This window comes from Tachyglossus aculeatus, chromosome 8, assembly GCF_015852505.1.
Source record: "Tachyglossus aculeatus isolate mTacAcu1 chromosome 8, mTacAcu1.pri, whole genome shotgun sequence".
NCBI lineage: Eukaryota > Metazoa > Chordata > Mammalia > Monotremata > Tachyglossidae > Tachyglossus > Tachyglossus aculeatus.
This window is the reverse complement of record NC_052073.1, coordinates 1,946,894-1,966,642: the sequence shown is the minus strand read 5'-3', so window position 1 is coordinate 1,966,642 and position 19,749 is coordinate 1,946,894. Positions and strand designations below refer to the sequence as shown.

General features: G+C 44.2%; 1 protein-coding gene across 1 annotated transcript in view; it reads right to left on the bottom strand.

The window, feature by feature from the left end:
- Positions 1-18,810, bottom strand: part of DUOXA2 (dual oxidase maturation factor 2) — a 29,026-nt gene extending 10,216 nt beyond the window's left edge. Inside the window, exons 1-3 of the mRNA XM_038750680.1 lie at positions 18,664-18,810; positions 8,508-8,565; positions 5,304-5,438 (exon numbers count right to left, since the gene is read on the bottom strand). Coding sequence (XP_038606608.1) covers positions 5,304-5,438; positions 8,508-8,565; positions 18,664-18,810 — 340 coding nt within the window. The remainder of the gene's footprint in view (positions 1-5,303; positions 5,439-8,507; positions 8,566-18,663) is intronic.
- Positions 18,811-19,749: the final 939 nt, after the last annotated feature.

Here is a 19,749-nt window from a genome sequence, read left to right as displayed (position 1 = left end):
GTTCTAAGCGCTGCGGTAGGGTAGATACAAGGTAATCAGGTTGTCCCATGCGTGACTCAGTCTTAATCCCCATTTTACAGATGAGATAACTGAGGCGCAGAGAAGTGAAGTGACTTGTCCAAAGGCATTTATTAAGCGCTTACTGTGTGCAAAGCGCTGTTCTAAGCGCTGGGGAGGTTACAAGGTGATCAGGTTGTCCCTCGGGGGGGCTCACAGTCTTAATCCCCATTTTACGGATGAGATAACTGAGGCGCAGAGAAGTGAAGTGACTTGCCCAAAGGCATTTATTAAGCGCTTACTGTGTGCAAAGCGCTGTTCTAAGCGCTGGGGAGGTTACAAGGTGATCAGGTTGTCCCTCGGGGGGGCTCACAGTCTTAATCCCCATTTTACAGATGAGATAACTGAGGTGCAGAGAAGTGAAGTGACTTGCCCAAAGGCACTTATTAAGCGCTTACTCTGTGCAAAGCGTTGTTCTAAGCGCTGGGGAGGTTACAAGGTGATCAGGTTGTCCCTCGGTGGGGGGGGGCTCACAGTCTTAATCCCCATTTTACGGATGAGATAACTGAGGCCCAGAGAAGTGAAGTGACTTGCCCAAAGTCACCCAGCTGACAACTGGCGGAGCTGGGGTTGGAACCCATGACCTCTGACTCCAAAGCCCGGGCTCTTTCCACTGAGTCACGCTGCTTGTAACCTCCCCAGCCCTTAGAACAGTGCTTTGCACATAGTAAGCGCTTAATAAATGTTATTATTATTATTATTATTATTATTATTATTATTATTATTATTATTATCTTATTCATCAGAGACCGGGGGGAAAGGTCAAGGTTGGCGGCAGGTGATGCTCCCTGAAAGGAACAAACCTGTCAGCAGGGAGCAGAGCAGCATTGGGAGACACAGAGAACCGGCCTGGCAAAGAATAACTGATGGGATCAACTTGTTTGATGGATAAACCATTAATAATAATAATAATAATAATAATAATAATAACAATAATGACATTTGTTAAGTGCTTACTATGTGCCAAGCACTGTTTTAAGTGCTGGGGTAATCAGGTTGTCCCACATGGGGCTCACAGTCTTAATCCCCATTTTACAGATGAGGTAACTGAGGCACTGAGAATAATAATAATAAGGATGGCATGTGTTAAGCGCTTACTATGTGCCAAGCACTGTTCTAAGCGCTGGGGTAATCAGGTTGCCCCACGTGGGGCTCACAGTCTTAGTCCCCATTTTACAGATGAGGTAACTGAGGCACAGAGAATGATAATCAATCAATCAATCGTATTTATTGAGCGCTTACTATGTGCAGAGCACTGTACTAAGCGCTTGGGAAGTACAAATTGGCAACACATAGAGACAGTCCCTACCCAACAGTGGGCTCACAGTCTAAAAGGGGGAGACAGAGAACAGAACCAAACATACCAACAAAATAAAATAAATAGGATAGAAATGTACAAGTAAGATAAATAAATAAATAAATAAATAGAGTAATAAATATGTACAACCATATATACATAATAATAATAATAATAATGATGATGATGGTACGTGTTAAGCGCTGACTATGTGCCAAGCACTGTTCTAAGCGCTGGGGTAATCAGGTTGCCCCACGTGGGGCTCACAGTCTTAATCCCCATTTTACAGATGACGTAACTGAGGCACAGAGAATAATAATAATGATGATGGTATGTGTTAAGCGCTTACTATGTGCCAAGCACTGTTCTAAGCGCTGGGGTAATCAGGTTGTCCCACGTGGGGCTCACAGTCTTAATCCCCATTTTACAGATGACGTAACTGAGGCACAGAGAATAATAATAATGATGATGGTATGTGTTAAGCGCTTACTATGTGCCAAGCACTGTTCTAAGCGCTGGGGTAATCAGGTTGTCCCACGTGGGGCTCATAGTCTTAATTCCCATTTTACAGATGAGGTAAATGAGGCACAGAGAATAATTATAATAATGATGGTATGTGTTAAGCACTTCCTATGTGCCAAGCACTGTTCTAAGCGCTGGGGTAATCAGGTTGTCCCACGCGGGGCTCACAGTCTTAATCCCCATTTTCCAGATGAGGGAACTGAGGCCCAGAGAAGTGAAGTGACTTGCCCAAAGTCACACAGCTGACGGCTGGCGGAGGCGGGATTAGAACCCACGACCTCTGACTCCCAAGACTGTGCTCTTTCCACTAAACCATGCTGTTTCTCTCAGCCTAACCGTTGACCCCTCCATCCCCCCCGCCTTACCTCCTTCCCCTCCCCACAGCACCTGTATATATGTATGCATGTTTGTACGGATTTATTATTCTATTTATTTATTTTATTTGTACATATTATTCTATTTATTTATTTATTTACCTCATCTGTAAAATGGGGATTAAGACTGTGAGCCCCCCGTGGGACAGTCTGATTACCCCAGCGCTTAGAACAGTGCTTGGCACGTAGTAAGCGCTTAACAAATGCCGTCATCATTATTATTATTCTCTGTGCCTCAGTTATGTCATCTGTAAAATGGGGATTAAGACTGTGAGCCCCACGTGGGACAACCTGATCACTCCAGCGCTTAGAACAGTGCTTGGCACATAGGAAGGGCTTAACAAATGCCGTCATCATTATTATTATTCTCTGTGCCTCAGTTATGTCATCTGTAAAATGGGGATTAAGACTGTGAGCCCCACGTGGGACAGTCTGATTACCCCAGGGCTTAGAACAGTGTTTGGCACATAGTAAGAGCTTAACACATGCCATCATTATTATTATTATTCTCTGTGCCTCAGTTATGTCATCTGTAAAATGGGGATTAAGACTGTGAGCCCCACGTGGGACAACCTGATCACTCCAGCGCTTAGAACAGTGCTTGGCACATAGGAAGGGCTTAACAAATGCCGTCATCATTATTATTATTCTCTGTGCCTCAGTTATGTCATCTGTAAAATGGGGATTAAGACTGTGAGCCCCACGTGGGACAGTCTGATTACCCCAGGGCTTAGAACAGTGTTTGGCACATAGTAAGAGCTTAACACATGCCATCATTATTATTATTATTCTCTGTGCCTCAGTTATGTCATCTGTAAAATGGGGATTAAGACTGTGAGCCCCACGTGGGACAACCTGATTACTCCAGCTCTTAGAACAGTGCTTGACACATAGTAAGCGCTTAACAAATGCCGTCGTCATTATTATTATTCTCTGTGCCTCAGCTATGTCATCTGTAAAATGGGGATTAAGACTGCGAGCCCCACGTGGGACAGTCTGATTACCCCAGCGGTTAGAACAGTGCTTGGCACATAGGAAGCGTTTAACAAATGCCGTCATCATTATTATTATTCTCTGTGCCTCAGTTATGTCATCTGTAAAATGGGGATTAAGACTGTGAGCCCCACGTGGGACAGTCTGATTACCCCAGGGCTTAGAACAGTGTTTGGCACATAGTAAGAGCTTAACACATGCCATCATTATTATTATTATTCTCTGTGCCTCAGTTATGTCATCTGTAAAATGGGGATTAAGACTGTGAGCCCCACGTGGGACAACCTGATTACTCCAGCGCTTAGAACAGTGCTTGACACATAGTAAGCGCTTAACAAATGCCGTCGTCATTATTATTATTCTCTGTGCCTCAGCTATGTCATCTGTAAAATGGGGATTAAGACTGCGAGCCCCACGTGGGACAGTCTGATTACCCCAGCGGTTAGAACAGTGCTTGGCACATAGGAAGCGTTTAACAAATGCCGTCATCATTATTATTATTCTCTGTGCCTCAGTTATGTCATCTGTAAAATGGGGATTAAGACTGTGAGCCCCACATGGGACAGTCTGATTACCCCAGGGCTTAGAATAGTGTTTGGCACATAGTAAGAGCTTAACACATGCCATCATTATTATTATTATTCTCTGTGCCTCAGTTACCTCATCTGTAAAATGGGGATTAAGACTGTGAGCCCCACGTGGGACAACCTGATTACTCCAGCGCTTAGAACAGTGCTTGACACATAGTAAGCGCTTAACAAATGCCGTCGTCATTATTATTATTCTCTGTGCCTAAGCTATGTCATCTGTAAAATGGGGATTAAGACTGTGAGCCCCACGTGGGACAACCTGATCACTCCAGCGCTTAGAACAGTGCTTGGCACATAGTAAGTGCTTAACACATACCGTCATAATTATTGTTATTCTTTGTGCCTCAGCTATGTCATCTGTAAAATGGGGATTAAGACTGTGAGCCCCACGTGGGGCAGTCTGATTACCCCAGCGCTTAGAACAGTGCTTGGCACGTAGTAAGCGCTTAACAAATGCCGTCATTATTATTATTATTCTCTGTGCCTCAGTTATGTCATCTGTAAAATGGGGATTAAGACTGTGAGCCCCACGTGGGACAACCTGATCACTCCAGCGGTTAGAACAGTGCTTGGCACGTAGTAAGCGCTTAACAAATGCCGTCATCATTATTATTATTCTCTGTGCCTCAGTTATGTCATCTGTAAAATGGGGATTAAGACTGTGAGCCCCACGTGGGACAAACTGATTACTCCAGCGTTTAGAACAGTGCTTGGCACATAGGAAGCATTTAACACATACCAACATCATTATTATTATTCTCTGTGCCTCAGTTATGCCATCTGTAAAATGGGGATTAAGACTGTGAGCCCCACGTGGGACAGTCTGATTACCCCAGCGGTTTAGAACAGTGCTTGACACATAATAAGCACTTAACAAATGCCGTCATCATTATTATTATTCTCTGGGCCTCAGTTATGCCATCTGTAAAATGGGGATTAAGACTGTGAGCCCCACGTGGGCCAACCTGATTACTCCAGCGCTTAGAACAGTGCTTGGCACATAATAAGCGCTTAATTTGTTAGTATGTTTGGTCTCTGTCTCCCCCTTTTAGACTGTGAGCCCACTGTTGGGTAGGGACTGTCTCTATGTGTTGCCAATTTGTACTTCCCAAGCGCTTAGTACAGTGCTCTGCACATAGTAAGCGCTCAATAAATACGATTGATGATGATGATCATCATTATTATCATTCTCTGTGCCTCAGTTACCTCATTTGTAAAATGGGGACTAAGACTGTGAGCCCCATGTGGGACAACCTGATTACTCCAGGGTTTAGAACAGTGCTCGGCACATAGGAAGCGTTTAACACATACCATCATTATTATTATTATTCTCTGGGCCTCAGTGACCTCACTCTCCCAAGCGCTCAGTACAGTGCTGTGCGCACAGTAAGCGCTCAGTAAAGACGATTGATTGAATGAATGGTCGCCCCTCTACATCCCACTGTCCCCAGGCCCCTGCCACCCCCTCACCTTTCAGGGTGATGTTGACGCCTCCCAGTCCGACCTGCAGCCCGACGTCCACGCTCACCCGTGCTGTACTGAACGCCTTGTACGTAGTGTTGGCGCTGACCCGGCCCACGGCCCACTCCGCGCTGAAATTCACCGCTGTGGGGGGACAGGATATATGGCGTTAACCGAACAGGCCTGTCCCTCCTATACCAACAGATCCCTTCATCCTCCCGCAAGATTCACACTCACACCCTCACAATCAATCAATCAATCAATCAATCCTATTTATTGAGCGCTTACTGTGTGCAGAGCACTGGACTAAGCGCTTGGGACGTACAAGTCGGTACTTGTCGATAATACAAGTCGATAATGGTGGTATTTGTTTGGCGCTTACTCCGTGCTAAGCATCATCATCATCAATCGTATTTATTGAGCGCTTACTGTGTGCAGAGCACTGTACTAAGCGCTTGGGAAGTACAAATTGGCAACATAGAGAGACAGTCCCTACCCAACAGTGGGCTCACAGTCTAAAAGCAGTGTACTAAGCGCTGAGGTAGAGACTGTGTCCAACCCGATTTGCCAGTAGCCACCCCAGCGCTTGGCACATAGTAAGCGCTTAATTAATTATAATTATTAAGTCCCGTTGAACTCAGTCCCGGCCCCACATACGGCTCACGATCAAAGTAGGAGGGAGAACAGGTATTAAACCCCCATTTTACCGATGGGGAAACTGAGTGTGTATATTTGTACATATTTATTACTCTATTTTATTAATGATAATAATAATGATGGCATTTATTAAGAGCTTGCTATGTGCAAAGCACTCCCCATCCCCCCCCGACTTACCTCCTTCCCCTCCCCACAGCACCTGTATATATGTTTGTACGGATTTATTACTCTATTTATTTATTTTATTTGTACATATTTATTCTATTTATTTTATTTTGTTAATGTGTTTTGTTCTCTGTCTCCCCCTTCTAGACTGTGAGCCCACTGTTGGGTACGGACTGTCTCTATATGTTGCCAATTTGTACTTCCCAAGCGCTTAGTACAGTGCTCTGCACACAGTAAGCACTCAATAAATACGATTGATGATGAATACAAGGTGATCAGGTTCATAATAAGCGCTTAATAAATGCCATTATTATTATTATTATTATTGTTATTATTATTATTATCAGGTTGTCCCACGGAGGGCACACAGTCTTCACCCCCATTTTACAGATGAGGTCACTGAGGCACAGAGAAGTTAAGTGACTTGCCCAAAGTCACACAGCTGACAGTTGGTGAAGTCAGTCAATCAATCAATCGTATTTATTGAGCGCTTACTGTGTGCAGAGCACTGGACTAAGCGCTTGGGAATCCAAGTTGGCAACATATAGAGACAGTCCCTACCCAACGGTGGGCTCACAGTCTAAAAGGGGGAGACAGAGAACAAAACCAAACATACTAACAAAATAAAATAAATAGAATAGATTTGACAAGTGGGACAAGTAGGAATTTGAACCCATAACCTCTGACTCCAAAACCCGGGCTCTTTCCACTGAGCTACGCTGCTTCGCTGTAATGATGTGTATATAGCTATAATTCTATTTATTCTGATGGTATTGACACCTGTCTACTTGTTTTGTTGCCCCTTTCTAGACTGTGAGCCCGTTGTTGGGTAGGGACCGTCTCTATATGTTGCCGACTTGGACTTCCCGAGCGCTTAGTACAGTGCTCTGCACACAGTAAACGCTCAATAAATACGATTGATTGATTGAATGAATGAATGAGGCACGGACAAGTGACTTGTCCAAGGCCATCCAGCAGCCAAACGGCGGAACCGCGTTAACAGGGTGGCTCAGTGGAAAGAGCCTGGGCTTTGGAGTCAGAGGTCATGGGTTCAAATCCCGGCTCCGCCACTTGTCACCTGTGTGGCTTTGGGCAAGTCACTTCACTTCGCTGGGCCTCAGTTCCCTTATCTGTAAAATGGGGGTGAAGACTGAGCCCCCCGTGGGACAACCTGATCACCTTGTAACCTCCCCAGCGCTTAGAACAGTGCTTTGCACATAGTAAGCACTTAATAAATGCTATCATTATTATTATTATAGTAAGCGCTTAATAAATGCCACTATTATTATTAAAGAGCACGGGCTTTGGAGCTTTCATTCATTCAATTGTATTTTTTGAGCATTTACTGTGTGCAGAGCACTGTACTAAGCGCTTGGAAAGTACAAGCTGGCAACATAGAGAGACGGTCCCCACCCAAGAGGTCATGGGTTCAAATCCCGGCTCCGCCAACTGTCAGATGTGTGACTTTGGGCAAGTCACTTCACTTCTCTGTGCCTCAGTGACCCCATCTGTAAAACGGGGATTAAAATTGTGAGCCCCCCGTGGGACAACCTGATCACCCTGTAGCCTCCCCAGCAGCTTAGAACAGTGCTTTGCACATAGTAAGCGCTTAATAAATGCTATTATTATTATTATAGTAAGCACTTAATAAAGGTCATTATTATTATTATTATTATTATTATTATTATTAAAGAGCATGGGCTTTGGAGCTTTCATTCATTCAGTTGTATTTATTGAGCGCTTACTGTGTTTACAGCACTGTACTAAGCGCTTGGGAAGTACAAATTGGCGACATAGACGGTCCCACCCAAGAGGTCATGGGTTCAAATCCCGGCTCCGCCAACTGTCAGCTGTGTGACTTTGGGCAAGTCACTTCACTTCTCTGTGCCTCAGTGACCTTAATAAAACGGGGATTAAAACTATGAGCCCCCCGTGGGACAACCTGATCACCTTGTAGCCTCCCCGGCGCTTAGAACAGTGCTTGGCACATAGTAAGCGCTTTTGTCAGCTGTGTGGCTTTGGGCAAGTCACTTAACTTCTCTGGGCCTCAGTGACCTCATCTGGAAAATGGGGATTGAGACTGTGGGCCCCACGTGGGACAACCTGATCACCGTGAAACCTCCCCAGCGCTTAGAACAGTGCTTTGCACATAGTAAGCGCTTAATAAATGCCATTATTATTATTATTATTATTATTATAAAGGCCATTATTATTATTAGAACCCAGGTCTAACTCAGAGGGCCTCTCACACTCGCATGAAACCTCACACGCGTTCTAGCCGTCCCTCTGGCGCTCTCATCAATCAATCAATCAACCAATCGTATCTATTGAGCGCTCACTGTGTGCACAGCACTGTACTAAGCGCTTGGGAAGGCCAACCCGTTCACTCACCTACAATCTCGGCGCCGATGAACAGGCTGAGGAGGATCCGCACCAACCAGAACCAGCGCTGCGGGAAAGAGCGGGATCATCATCATCATCATCATCATCAATCGTATTTATTGAGCGCTTACTATGTGCAGGGCACTGTACTAAGCGCTTGGGAAGTACAAATTGGCAACATATAGAGACAGTCCCTACCCAACAGTGGGCTCACAGTCTAAAAGGGGAAGACAGAGAACAAAACCAAACATACTAACAAAATAAAATAAATAGAATAGATATGAATAAAATGGCATTTATTGGGCGCTTACTATGTGCCAAGCACTGCTCTAAGCGCTGGGGAAATAACAAGGTGATCCGGTTGTCCCACAGGGGGGCTCACATTAATCCCCATTTTCCAGATGAGGGAACTGAGGCCCAGAGAAGTGAAGTGGCTTGCCCAAAGTCACACAGCTGACAGTTGGCAGAGCCGGGATTTGAACCCATGACCTCTTGGGTGGGGACCGTCTATGTCGCCAGCTTGTACTTCCCAAGCGCTTAGTACAGTGCTCTGCACACAAGAAATGCTCAATAAATGTAACTGAGTGAATGAATGAAAGCTCCAAAGCCCGTGCTCTTTAATAATAATTAAATAATAAGAAACTATTAAAATAATTAATAATCAATTAGTAACAATAATTAATATTAATTATTAGTTAATAATTAATAATACATAATTAAATAATTAAGCAGAAATAATTTGAACCCATGACCTCTGACTCCAAAGCCCAGGCTCTTTCCATTGAGCCACACTGCTTCGCTGCTTAGTACAGTGCTCTGCACACAGTAAGCACTCAATAAATCTTATTACTCTATTTTACTTGTTTATTTATTTTATTTGTACAGATTTATTCTATTTATTTTATTTTGTTAATATGTTTACTCTGTTTTACTTGTTTATTTATTTTACTTGTGCAGATTTATTTCATTTTGTTAATATGTTTAATCTATTTTACTTGTTTATTTTATTTGTACAGATTTATTTTATTTTGTTAATATGTTTACTCTATTTTACATGTTTATTTATTTTAACTGTGCAGATTTATTTTATTTTGTTAATATGTTTACTCTATTTTACTTGTTTATTTTATTTGTACAGATCTATTCTATTTATTTTATTTTGTTCATATGTTTACTCTATTTTACTTGTTTATTTATTTTATTTGCACAGATTTATTCTATTTATTTTATTTTGTTCATATGTTTACTCTATTTTACTTGTTTATTTATTTTATTTGTACAGATTTATTTTATTTTGTTAATATTTTCATTCTATATTACTTGTTTATTTTATTTGTACAGATTTATTTTATTTTGTTCATATGTTTACTCTATTTTACTTGTTTATTTATTTTATTTGTACAGACTTATTCTCTTTATTTTATTTTGTTCATATGTTTACTCTATTTTACTTGTTTATTTATTTTATTACAGATTTATTCTATTTATTTTATTTGTTAATATGTTTACTCTATTTTACTTGTTTATTTTATTTGCACAGATTTATTCTATTTATTTTATTTGTTAATATGTTTACTCTATTTTACTTGTTTATTATTTTATTTGTACAGATTTACTCTATTTTATTTTGTTAATACATTTACTCTATTTTACTTGTTTATTTTATTTGTACAGATTTATTCTATTTATTTTATTTTGTCCATATGTTTACTCTATTTTACTTGTTTATTTATTTTATTTGTGCAGATTTATTCTATTTATTTTATTTTCGTTAATATGTTTTGTTTTGTTGTCCGTCTCCCCCTTCTAGCCTGTGAGCCCGTTGTTGGGTAGGAACTGTCTGTAGATGTTGCCAACTTGTACCTCCCAAGCGCTTAGTACAGTGCTCTGCACACAGTAAGCGCTCAATAAATCTTATTACTCAATAAATCTTATTACTCTAAAGAAGCAGTGTTGTTCAGTGGAAAGAGCCCGCGCTTGGGAGTCAGAGGTCGTGGGTTCTAATCCCGCCTCTGTCCCCTTTTTCCTCCCCATCCCCCCGCCCTTCCTCCTTCCCCTCCCCACAGCACCTGTCTATATGTTTGTAATAATAATAATAATAATAATGGCATTTATTAAGCGCTTACTATGTGCCAAGTACTGTTCTAAGCGCTGGGAGGACACGCGGTAATCAGGTTGTCCCACATGGGGCTCACAGTCTTCATCCCCATTTTACAGATGAGGGAACTGAGGCCCAGAGAAGTGAAGTGACTCGCCCAAAGTCACACAGCTGACAAGTGGCGGAGTCGGAATTTGAACCCATGACCACTGACTCCAAAGTCCGTGCTCTTTCCACTGAGCCACGCTGCTTCTCTATCTAGAAGATAAATCTACAGATTTATCACTCTATTTTACTTGTACATATTTACTATTCTATTCAGTTTGTTAATGATCTGCGCTTGTCCTTCCCAAGCGCTTAGTCCAGTGCTCTGCACACAGTAAGCGCTCAATAAATACGATTGAATGAATGAATTTAGCTTTTATTCTATTTGTTCTGATGACTTGACACCTGTCTACATGTTTTGTTTTGTTGTCTGCCTCCCCCTTCTAGGCTGTGAGCCCGTTGTTGGGTTGGGACCGTCTCAATATGTTGCCAAGTTGTACTTCCCAAGCGCTTAGTACACAGTAAGCGCTCAAAGAGCTCCCCTCCTCCAGGAGGCCTTCCCAGACTGAGCCCCCTCCTTCCTCTCCCCCTCCTCCCCCTCCCCATCCCCCCACCTTACCTCCTTCCCCTCCCCACAGCACCTGTATATATGTATATATGTTTGTACAGATTTATTACTCTATTTATTTTACTTGTACATATTTATTCTATTTAGTTAATATGTTTTGTTTTGTTGTCCGTCTCCCCCTTCTAGACTGTGAGCCCGCTGTTGGGTAGGGACAGTCTCTAGATGTTGCCAACTTGGACTTCCCAAGCGCTCCGCACACAGTAAGCGCTCAATAAATACGACTGAATGAATGGATACGGTTGAATAAATCAATCAATCGTATTTATTGAGCGCTTACTGTGTGCAGAGCACTGTATTAAGTGCTTGGGAAGTCCAAGTTGGCAACATCTAGAGACGGTCCCTACCCAACAGCGGGCTCACAGTCTAGAAGGGGGAGACAGAGAATAAAACATATTAATAAAATAAAATAAATATGCACAATAAAATAAATATGTACAAATAAAATAAATAGAGTAATTCATTCAATCGTATTTATTGAGCGCTTACTGTGTGCAGGGCACTGTACTAAGCGCTTGGGAAGTCCAAGTTGGCAACATAGAGAGACGGTCCCTACCCAACAGCGAGCTCACAGTCTAGAAGGGGGAGACAGAGAACAAAACAAAACATATTAACAAAATAAAATAAATATACACAATAAAATAAATATGTACAAATAAAATAAATAAATAAATAGAGTAATTCATTCAATCGTATTTATTGAGCGCTTACTGTGTGCAGAGCACTGTACTAAGCGCTTGGGAAGGACAAGTTGGCAGCATATAGAGACGGTCCCTACCCAACAGTGGGCTCACAGTCTAGAAGGGGGAGACAGACAACAAAACAAAACATATTAACAAAATAAAATAAATATGTACAATAAAATAAATACGTACAAATAAAATAGAGTAATTCATTCAATCGTCTTTATTGAGTGCTTACTGTGTGCAGAGCACTGTACTAAGCGCTTGGGAAGTCCAAGTTGGCAACATATAGAGACGGTCCCTACCCAACAGTTGGCTCACAGTCTAGAAGGGGGAGACAGAGAACAAAACAAAAGATATTAACAAAATAAAATAAATAGAATAGAATAAATGAATGAATGTCTGCTGTGTGACCTTGGGCAAGTCGCTTCACTTCTCCGTGCCTCAGTTCCCTCATCTGTAAAATGGGGATTAAGACTGTGAGCCCCACGTGGGACAACCTGATCACCTTGTATCGCCCTCAGTGCTTAGAACAGTGCTTGGCACATAGTAAACGCTTAACAAATACCAACAATATTATTATTATTTGCACTTTTCGGCCCCGCGGCCGGTCCGGGGCCTGTCCGCCCAACCGGCCCCAGCCCTCGGTCACGGCTTGATGAGGCCTGGCCTGTGGGACCCCCCATTCCCCTCCTCTTCTCAAGCCACTGGTCCGTGGGATCATGTCCCTCAAGGGCCGGGAGGGCGAGGCAGGTTAATTGTGGCATTTGTTAAGCGCTTACTACATAATAATAATACTAATGATGGCCTTTATTAAGCGCTTACTATGTGCCAAGCACTGTTCTAAGCGCTGGGGAGGTTACAAGGTGATCAGGTTGTCCCACGTGGGGCTCACAGTCTTCATTCTCATTTGCCAGATGAGGGAACTGAGGCCCAGAGAAGTGAAGTGACTTGCCCAAAGTCACACAGCTGACAAGTGGCAGAGCCGGGATTTGAACCTATGACCTCTGACTCCAAAGCCCGGGCTCTTTCCACTGAGCCACGCTGCTTCTCTTTTATGCCAGACACTAAGCGCTTAGTCCAGTGCTCTGCACACGGTAAGCGCTCAATAAATACGATTGATTGATTGATTGTAATAATTACGGCATTCGTTAATAATAATAATCATGATGGCATTTGTTAAGCGCTTACTATGTTCCTAGCACTGTTCTAAGCGCTGGGGGCCGGGGGTACAAGGTAGTCAGGTTGTTCCACGTGGGGCTCACACTTTTATTCATTCATCCATTCAATTGTATTTATTGAGCGCTTACTGTGTACAGAGCACTGGACTAAACGCTTGGGAAGTGCAGGTTGGCAACATCTAGAGACGGTCCCTACCCAACAGTGGGCTCACAGTCTAGAAGGGGGAGACAGTCTAGAAGGGGGACTTCTAGACTTAATCCCCATTTTCCAGATGAGGTAACTGAGGCCCAGAGAAGTGAAGTGACTTGCCCAAAGTCACACAGTTGACAAGTGGCGGAGGCAGGGTTAGAACCCACGACCTCTGACTCCCAAGCCCGGGCTCTTCTCACTGAGCCACGCTGCTTCTCTATGTGCCAGGCACTGTACTAAGCGATGGGGAGGATACAAGCAATTCGAGTGAGACGCAATCCCTGTCCCTTGTGGGGTTCGCAGTCTCAATCTCCATTTTACAGATGAGGAAACTGAGGCCCAGAGAAGTGAAGTGACTTGCCCAAGGTCACACAACAGACAAATACTAAGCGCTTGGATGGACCGGGCAAATCGGGCTGGACACGGTTCTCGACTCCGGAGTGCTCGGGGACACACACACACATGTAATAATAATCATGACATGTATTAAGCGCTTACGATGTGCCAGGCACTGTACTAAGCGCTGGGGTGGATATAAGCAAATCGAATTGAACGCATTCCCTGTCCCTTGTGGGGCTCTCAGTCTCAATCTCCATTTTACAGATGAGGAAACTGAGGCCCAGAGAAGTGAAGTGACTTGCCCAAGGTCACACAACAGACAAATACTAAGCGCTGGGATGGACCGGGTCCTCGACTCCGGGGTGCTCGAGGACACACACACGCACACATATAATAATAATGATGGTATTTATTAGGCGCTTACGATGTGCCAGGCACTGTACTAAGCGCTGGGGTGGATACAAGCAAATCGAGTTGGACGCAGTCCCCGTCCCTTGTGGGGCTCGCAGTCTCAATCTCCATTTTACAGATGAGGAAACTGAGGCCCAGAGGAGTGAAGTGACTTGCCCAAGGTCACACAACAGACAAATACTAAGCGCTTGGATGGACCGGGCAAATCGGGCTGGACACGGTCCTCGACTCCGGAGTGCTCGGGGACACACACACACATGTAATAATAATCATGACATGTATTAAGCGCTTACGATGTGCCAGGCACTGTACTAAGCGCTGGGGTGGATATAAGCAAATCGAATTGAACGCATTCCCTGTCCCTTGTGGGGCTCTCAGTCTCAATCTCCATTTTACAGATGAGGAAACTGAGGCCCAGAGAAGTGAAGTGACTTGCCCAAGGTCACACAACAGACAAATACTAAGCGCTGGGATGAACCGGGTCCTCGACTCCGGGGTGCTCGAGGACACACACACGCACACATATAATAATAATGATGGTATTTATTAGGCGCTTACGATGTGCCAGGCACTGTACTAAGCGCTGGGGTGGATACAAGCAAATCGAGTTGGACGCAGTCCCCGTCCCTTGTGGGGCTCGCAGTCTCAATCTCCATTTTACAGATGAGGAAACTGAGGCCCAGAGGAGTGAAGTGACTTGCCCAAGGTCACACAACAGACAAATGCTAAGCGCTGGGATGGACCGGGTCCTCGACTCCGGGGTGCTCGGGGACACACAAACACATACACACGCACACATGTAATAATAATGATGGCATATATTAAGCGCTTACAGTGTGCAGGCACTGTACTAAGCGCTGGGGCAAATAGAGTTGGACGCATTCTTTGTCCCTTGCGGGGCTCGCAGTCTCAATCTCCATTTTACAGATGAGGAAACTGAGGCACGGAGAAGTGAAGTGACTTGCACACGTACACACGCACGCGTTGAAGGGAGATCGTCAGGGATGGGATGATTTGCACAAACGCACCCCACCGCTCAGCTCTGGGCCTCCGTTTCACTCGTTCATTCAGTCGTATTTATTGAGCGCTTACTGTGTGCAGAGCACTGTACTAAGCGCTTGGGAAGTACAAGTCGGCAACGTATAAAGAATAACGGGCTCGCAGTCTAGAAGGGGGAGACAGGCAACCCAACAAAACACGTAGACAGGTGTCAAAACCGTCAGGATAAATTGAATTGTAGCTATATGCACATCATTAATAAAATAAATAGAGTAATAAATATGAGAAGCAGCGTGGCTCAGTGGAAAGAGCCCGGGCTTTGGAGTCAGAGGTCATGGGTTCAAGTCCCGCTCTGCCAGTTGTCAGCTGTGTGACTTTGGGCAAGTTACCTCAATCAATCAATCAATCAATCAATCGTATTTATTGAGCACTTACTGTGTGCAGAGCACCGTACTAAGCGCTTGGGAGGTACAAGTTGGCAACATATAGAGAGGGTCCCTACCCAACAGTGGGCTCACAGTCTAAAAGGGGGAGACAGAGAACAAAAGCAAACATACTAACAAAATAAAATAAATAGATTAGATATGTACAAGTAAAATAAATAAATTGAGTAATAAATATGTACAAACATATATACATATATACAGGTGCTATGGGGAAGGGAAGGAGGTAAGATGAGGGGGATGGAGAGGGGGACGAGGGGGAGAGGAAGGAAGGGGCTCAGTCTGGGCTCAGTCTTCACTTCTCTGGGCCTCAGTTCCCTCATCTGGAAAATGGGGGTGAAGACTGTGAGCCCCCCGTGGGACAACCTGATCACCTTGGAATCCCCAGCGCTGAGAAGCAGCGTGGCTCAGTGGAAAGAGCCCGGGCTTGGGAGTCAAAGGTCAAGGGTTCGAATCCCGACTCTGCCACTTTTTTATGGCATTTATTAAGCGCTTTCTATGTGCAAAGCACTGTTCTAAGCGCTGGGGAGGTTACAAGGTGATCAGGTTGTCCCACGGGGGGGCTCACAGTCTTAATCCCCATTTTACAGATGAGGGAGCTGAGGCAAAGAGAAGTTAAGTGACTTGCCCCAAGTCACACAGCTGACAATTGGTGGAGTCGGGATTTGAACCCATGACCTCTGACTCCAAAGCCCGGGCTCTTTCCACTGAGCCACGCTGCCTCAATCAATCAATCGTATTTATTGAGCGCTTACTGTGTGCAGAGCACGTCTGCTGTGTGACCTTGGGCAAGCCACTTAACTTCTTTGTGCCTCAGTTACCCCCTCTGTAAAATGGGGGTGAAGACTGTGAGCCCCACGTGGGACAACCTGATCACCTTGTATCCCCCCAGCGCTTAGAACAGTGCTTCGCACATAGTAAGTGCTTAACAAATGCCATTATCCAGCGCTTAGAACAGTGCTTTGCACATAGTAAGCACTTAACAAATGCCATTATTATTATTAGAACAGTGCTTTGCACATAGTAAGCGCTTAACAAATGCCGTTATTATTATTGGAACAGTGCTTTGCACATAGTAAGCGCTTAACAAATGCCATCATTATTATTATTAGAACAGTGTTTTGCACATAGTAAGCGCTTAACAAATGCCATTATTATTATTAGAACAGTGTTTTGCACATAGTAAGCGCTTAACAAGTGCCATTATTATTATTAGAACAGTGTTTTGCACATAGTAAGCGCTTAACAAATGCCATTATTATTATTAGAACAGTGCTTTGCACATAGTAAGCGCTTAACAAATGCCATTATTATTATTAGAACAGTGTTTTGCACATAGTAAGTGCTTAACAAATGCCATTATTATTAGAACAGTGTTTTACACATAGTAAGCGCTTAACAAATGCCATTATTATTATTAGAACAGTGCTTTGCACATAGTAAGCGCTTAACGAATGCCATTATTATTATTACAACAGTGCTTTGCACATAGTAAGCGCTTAACAAATGCCATCATTATTATTATTATTAATCCCCATTTTCCAGAGGAGGTAACTGAAGCCCAGAGAATCAATCAATCAATGAATCAATCAATCATCATCATCATCAATCGTATTTATTGAGCGCTTACTATGTGCAGAGCACTGTTCTAAGCGCTGGGGAGGTTACAGAGTGATCAGGTTATCCCACGGGGGGCTCACGGTCTTAATCACTTCACTCCACTTCAAGTCACTTCACTTCTCTGGGCCTCAGTTCCCTCATCTGTAAAATGGGGATTAAGACTGTGAGCCCCAAGTGGGACAACCTGATCACCTTTAGAACAGTGCTTTGCGCATAGTAAGAGCTTAACAAATGCCATCATCATCATCATCATCAATCGTATTTATTGAGCACTTACTGTGTGCAGAGCACTGTACTAAGCGCTTGGGAAGTACAAATTGGCAACATATAGAGACAGTCCCTACCCAACAGTGGGCTCACAGTCTAGAAGGGGGAGACAGAGAACAAAACCAAACGTCCTAACAAAATAAAATAAATAGAATAGATATCATCATCATCATCATTATTATTATCATTAATCCCCATTTTCCAGACGAAGTAACTGAGGCCCAGAGAATCAATCAATCAATCAATCAATCAATCGCATTTATTGAGCGCTTACTGTGTGCAGAGCACTGTACTAAGCTCTTGGGAAGTACAAATTGGCAACATATAGAGACAGTCCCTACCCAACAGTGGGCTCACAGTCTAGAAGGGGGAGACAGAGAACAAAACCAAATGTCCTAACAAAATAAAATAAATAGAATAGATATCATCATCATCATCATCATTATTATTATTAATCCCCGTTTTCCAGATGAAGTAACTGAGGCCCAGAGAATCAATCAATCAATCAATCAATCGCATTTATTGAGCGCTTACTGTGTGCAGAGCACTGTACTAAGCGCTTTGGAAGTACAAATTGGCAACATCTAGAGACAGTCCCTACCCAACAGTGGGCTCACAGTCTAGAAGGGGGAGACAGAGAACAAAACCAAACGTCCTAACAAAATAAAATAAATAGAATAGATATCATCATCATCATCATTATTATTATTATTAATCCCCGTTTTCCAGATGAAGTAACTGAGGCCCAGAGAATCAATCAATCAATCAATCAATCGCATTTATTGAGCGCTTACTGTGTGCAGAGCACTGTACTAAGCGCTTGGGAAGTACAAATTGGCAACATCTAGAGACAGTCCCTACCCAACAGTGGGCTCACAGTCTAGAAGGGGGAGACAGAGAACAAAACCAAACGTCCTAACAAAATAAAATAAATAGAATAGATATCATCATCATCATTATTATTATTATCATTAATCCCCATTTTCCAGACGAAGTAACTGAGGCCCAGAGAATCAATCAATCAATCGTATTTATTGAGCGCTTACTGTGTGCAGAGCACTGTACTAAGAGCTTGGGAAGTCCATATAGAGACAGTCCCTACCCAACAGTGGGCTCACAGTCTACAAGAAGCGAAGTGTCTCGCCCCAAATCACACAGCTGACAACTGGCAGAGCCGGGATTCGAACCCAGGACCCTCTGACTTCAAAGCCCCCGCTCTTCCCAGCCCCCGGAGAGTTGGAGGGGTTGGAGGGGGGTCTCTTACCGCGCGTCCTCGGACGCCTGGAAGGATGAGCAGGATGCTGGTACCCAAGGCCAGAAACACGATGATGACCACGAGCAGGGACACGGGGACACCGGCCGGGTGGCGCGGCTGCGGGTAGAAGGGCAGGACTCCATCCCACAGGGTCATACTGGTCCCAACTCGAGGCACCGGGGAAATCGAGGCACTGATGAGGGAGGTCGAGGCCCCGGGGACACCTGCGGAGTGACCAGAGACTTGAGGCCTCCCTTTCTGGCCTCTCTAACCCCTCTTCGGCCGGGGGTGGGGGGCTCCTTGGGCACAAAGGCCACAGTTGGGAGACCCTCTTCCCTGGCACTAAGACCTCCGGACACTCTGCCCTCTCTCCCCTTCACTGTTGAAGGCGTCGGGCCTCTAGTCTCCTTCTAACGCCACTCTTTCCTTTTATAGCGCGACTGGGCCAATCCCAGGGTCTGCAAGAGGGAATAAGAAGGGGGAAGGGAATAATTAAGGGGGACGGGCCTCGTTGGGCGACAGGGAACAGGGAGGGGCCTGTGGGCTAATGAGGGCCCCGCCCCAGGGGTGGCTAGCAGGTGCCACCCAGCAAGTAGTCAGCACCTGCACTGGACTCCGGAGGCGACGGACGCCGGCCCGAGACGGAGGGAGGCCGGAGGCAAGGGAGGTCAGTCAGTCCCGGGAGAAGGAAATGCGCATTTCGAGGCCCAGAGACGGGAGAGACCGAAATCCGGACAGAATAATAATAATAATGGTGGTATTTGTTAAGCGCTTACTATGTGCGAAGCACTGTTCTTCGCGCACTACGAGGTGATCAGGTTGTCCCGCGCGGGGCTCACAGTCTTAATCCCCATTTTCCAGATATAATAATAATGTGAGCCCCCTGTTGGGTAGGGACTGTCTCTATATGTTGCCAACTTGGACTTCCCAAGCGCTTAGTACAGTGCTCTGCACACAGTAAGCGCTCAATGAATACGATTGATTGATTGATTGATTGATTGATAATGGCATTTATTAAGCGCTTACTATGTGCAAAGCACTGTTCTAAGCGCTGGGCACTGTTTTATTTATTTTACTTGTACATATCTATTCTAT